Source organism: Aegilops tauschii, chromosome 4 (genome assembly GCF_002575655.3).
Source record: "Aegilops tauschii subsp. strangulata cultivar AL8/78 chromosome 4, Aet v6.0, whole genome shotgun sequence".
Taxonomy (NCBI): Eukaryota; Viridiplantae; Streptophyta; class Magnoliopsida; order Poales; family Poaceae; genus Aegilops; species Aegilops tauschii.
In genome coordinates, this window is record NC_053038.3 from 376,758,800 (window position 1) to 376,761,785 (window position 2,986).

The 2,986-nt window shown below is 56.2% G+C and overlaps 1 protein-coding gene across 1 annotated transcript; it reads right to left on the reverse strand.

Annotated features, from left to right (window-relative positions):
* Positions 1-381: 381 nt before the first annotated feature.
* On the reverse strand, positions 382-2,755 carry LOC109736871 (protein NODULATION SIGNALING PATHWAY 2). The gene has a single exon (XM_020296088.2). It carries the CDS (start codon positions 2,409-2,411, stop codon positions 726-728), a length of 1,686 nt encoding a protein of 561 aa, XP_020151677.1. The 5' UTR covers positions 2,412-2,755; the 3' UTR covers positions 382-725.
* Positions 2,756-2,986: the final 231 nt, after the last annotated feature.

A 2,986-nucleotide genomic window follows, 5' to 3' on the forward strand; every position in this document is an offset into this window, starting at 1 on the left:
GCTCGGGGGTAGAAGGGGATTTTCTCAAGTCCTGAATTTATACAGGTTACATACATCGGTATTTAAAATGCATTAGTGGGTGTCACGGAAACTCATCTGCAGGCCAAAAAGTTGGCCACCAGACAAAATGTTCTATGTTTAAATAGTCTTTCAAGGCATAACAAGATAGTTTTTTTGTTATTTATAATGTTGCTTGTGTATATATATTGTCAGGTCAAAGTCAATTTCTGGTGACCTTGAGATTGCTTGTTGTGCAGTTTCTGTGTGAAGTGATGAGAAATTAGTGTAGACAACGAAAGGATCATCGTCCCTGTCTCTGATTTTTCAGGATAAAAGCTCTGTCAGCCAAAGCAAGTGAGAACACCAAGCAAGCTTAAGGAGTTACAGCACGACACGATCTCCCCTGGGTGAGATTCAGTCAGTCATATTATGTTTGTACATCACAGTCGGTCATATTCTGATCACAGATCAGAATTGACTTTCACTGATATGTTCTAACTCAGATTTCTACCGATACGTTAGAAGCCAATCAGTAGAAGTAGATTGGGCCTAGATTTAGCAACTCTCAACGTCTTGCAATTGACAGTTTTTGACACACGAACGGGAACTACACTAACATAGCAAGTAGATTTTTTACATCTAAATATTTTACACGACGATTCGAGCTAAAGCTGACTACCCCAACTATGATCGACTAAGCAAAACCTGCTTGCAAAGTTCAGAGTTCAGACTAGCGCGTAAGCAGGTTCCACGAGGAACGAGTCAACGTAGTCGTACTCCGTCCGGCCAAAGCCGCCGCTGGCCGGCGCCATCCCCATGGGCTGGCACACCCCTTCTGCCGGCGACGATGGCACCGACAGTGGCAGCGGTGCCCACACGGAGGCCGACAGCAGCCGCCGGGCCTTCCAGCCGAGCACGATCTTGTTTGGTCTCGTCTCCTCCACCGTGTACCCGTCGTTGAACAGCCCGAGGAGCAGCCTGGCCTGGCTGTGGTTGAAGCAGCTCAGCGGCACCATCTCGAATCCGCTCCCGCGCATCCACTCACCCCACCCGCGCCTGCCCTCGCCGTCCGTCCCTCGGTACGCGCGGCTCACGGCGCCGGCGATGTTGGGGGCGAGGATGACCCGCTCTACGAGGCCGCGCACCCGGCTCTGCGTCGGGAAACCGGCCTCCAGCGAGTCCCACACCGCCGAGTACCGGTGTAGCTCCTCCATGAACCGGCCCACGAAGCCTCCCGCCGCGGCATCGCTCGCCTCCTCCTCGTTCTTCTCCGCTTCCCCTTCCTCCTCCACCACCGTCACCACCTTGACCCCGAGAGAGGCCATGCCGGTCAAGAACGACGCCACCGAGCCGGTGGGCCGTCTGACGGTGGTCGTCGCTGCGGCTTGGTGGAGTATGCAGTTGGCCACGAGCGTCTCCCCCTTGACCATCCTGACCGTCGCCGGCCGGAACCTCTCGTCCGAGTCCAGACGGCAATGTCCGAACGAGAAGGGCTGCCCGATGGACCCCGCGAAGGCCGCGAGGCGCCGTCCGGCCTCCTGGACTGCTCGCGCACCGCCCCCGCCACTCCGCGTGATGGCGGTGATGCGCAGGTGGGGAGGCGACACGCCGTCGGGTCGTGACGTCATGGCCTGCATCAGAGACGCCCACTGGATGCCCTCGGCGAGGTCGTAGTCCACGATGTGGACGCGCCGGTCGCCCGCCACCGCCTCCAGGATCGCCTGGTTCGCGGTGAAGTGGCCGAACTTCATGTACGGCGACATGTCCTGGAGCATCTGGAATGCCGTCAACACGTCGCCAGTGCTGTGGTGGTGGGACGCGGCCATGGCGGCCTGCCTGCTGGTCCCAGCGACTGAGTGGGACCCATCGAGGAGCCCCTGGAGCGCGTCGGTGAAGTGCGCGGCGAGGCGCTCCATGTTGGACGCGCCGGCGTTGCCGCTGGTGCTGGAGACCATCTCCTTGAGCCGAACCAATATCACCCGTGCCAGCTCCCGGCTCTTGTGCGGGCCAGAGAGCGCCTCGGCGGCGGCCATGAGGAGGTGCAGCAGCCGGAGGCCCTTTTCGGGATTGCAATCCGGCGTGTCGTCGTGCTGCACGGGCGTGCCTGGGTTCGTCGTGGTGGTGCTGCTCGGGTCCGACGCGTTGGAGTAGCAGGGACCGTCCGTGAACATGGTTGGGTGCTCGTCGGGCTTGCCGATGAGAGCGTCATCGCAGAGCATGGACTCGATCAGACCGTGGAGGTCGTGGCCGCCGTCGTCGGAGCAGAACAGGCCCCAGTCGGCGACCGGGGAGAGCGCATTCCACCCGTACAGCCCCATGCCGTCGTCAAGAGAGGAGGACGGGGACGTGGAGATGGAGCTATAGCCGGAGATCTCGAGATCCCCGACCACGTCCTCCATGGTTACGTCCATGGCTTCCTCGTTGTCACGCTGTACTTGCTGTCTCCACGTTGGAATGTTTTGGCGCGTGGGAGCAGAGGGGAGAGCGGTGGGCAGGGAGCACGGATTTTACAAGTACAGAAGGACACGGGAGCTCGCTTATTTATAGTCATGGAGGAGGGGGTTCCATCCAGGGCGCCGGGACTCAGCAAAACCGGCATTGGCTCGAGCAGCAGGTTCTAGCCTCCCAACTGGGCCTAAAATATTGTGTACCATGGGCGGAGTTTGTTTTTCTCGTTAAATCACATGGATCGTTAATTCTTTTTTGAGCAACGAGGCAAGCACTCTACCGATTGCATTAAGCAAGAAGAGAACGAGAATCATTCTAAAAACCGAGATAGAGAGACTGAGAATTTTCTATTTTTGCAAAGGAAAAAGAGTGAGAATCTTTTTTTTAATAACTCACCGGGAATCTGGTTTATATTAGATTTTCATTCTATAATAATAAAATTTTAAAAAGAAGAAGATAATGGCCAATGATGATTAAAGAAAAACAAACTCCGCGCATGGTACCCAATAGTTTTACACAAGCCCAATATTAGACCCGT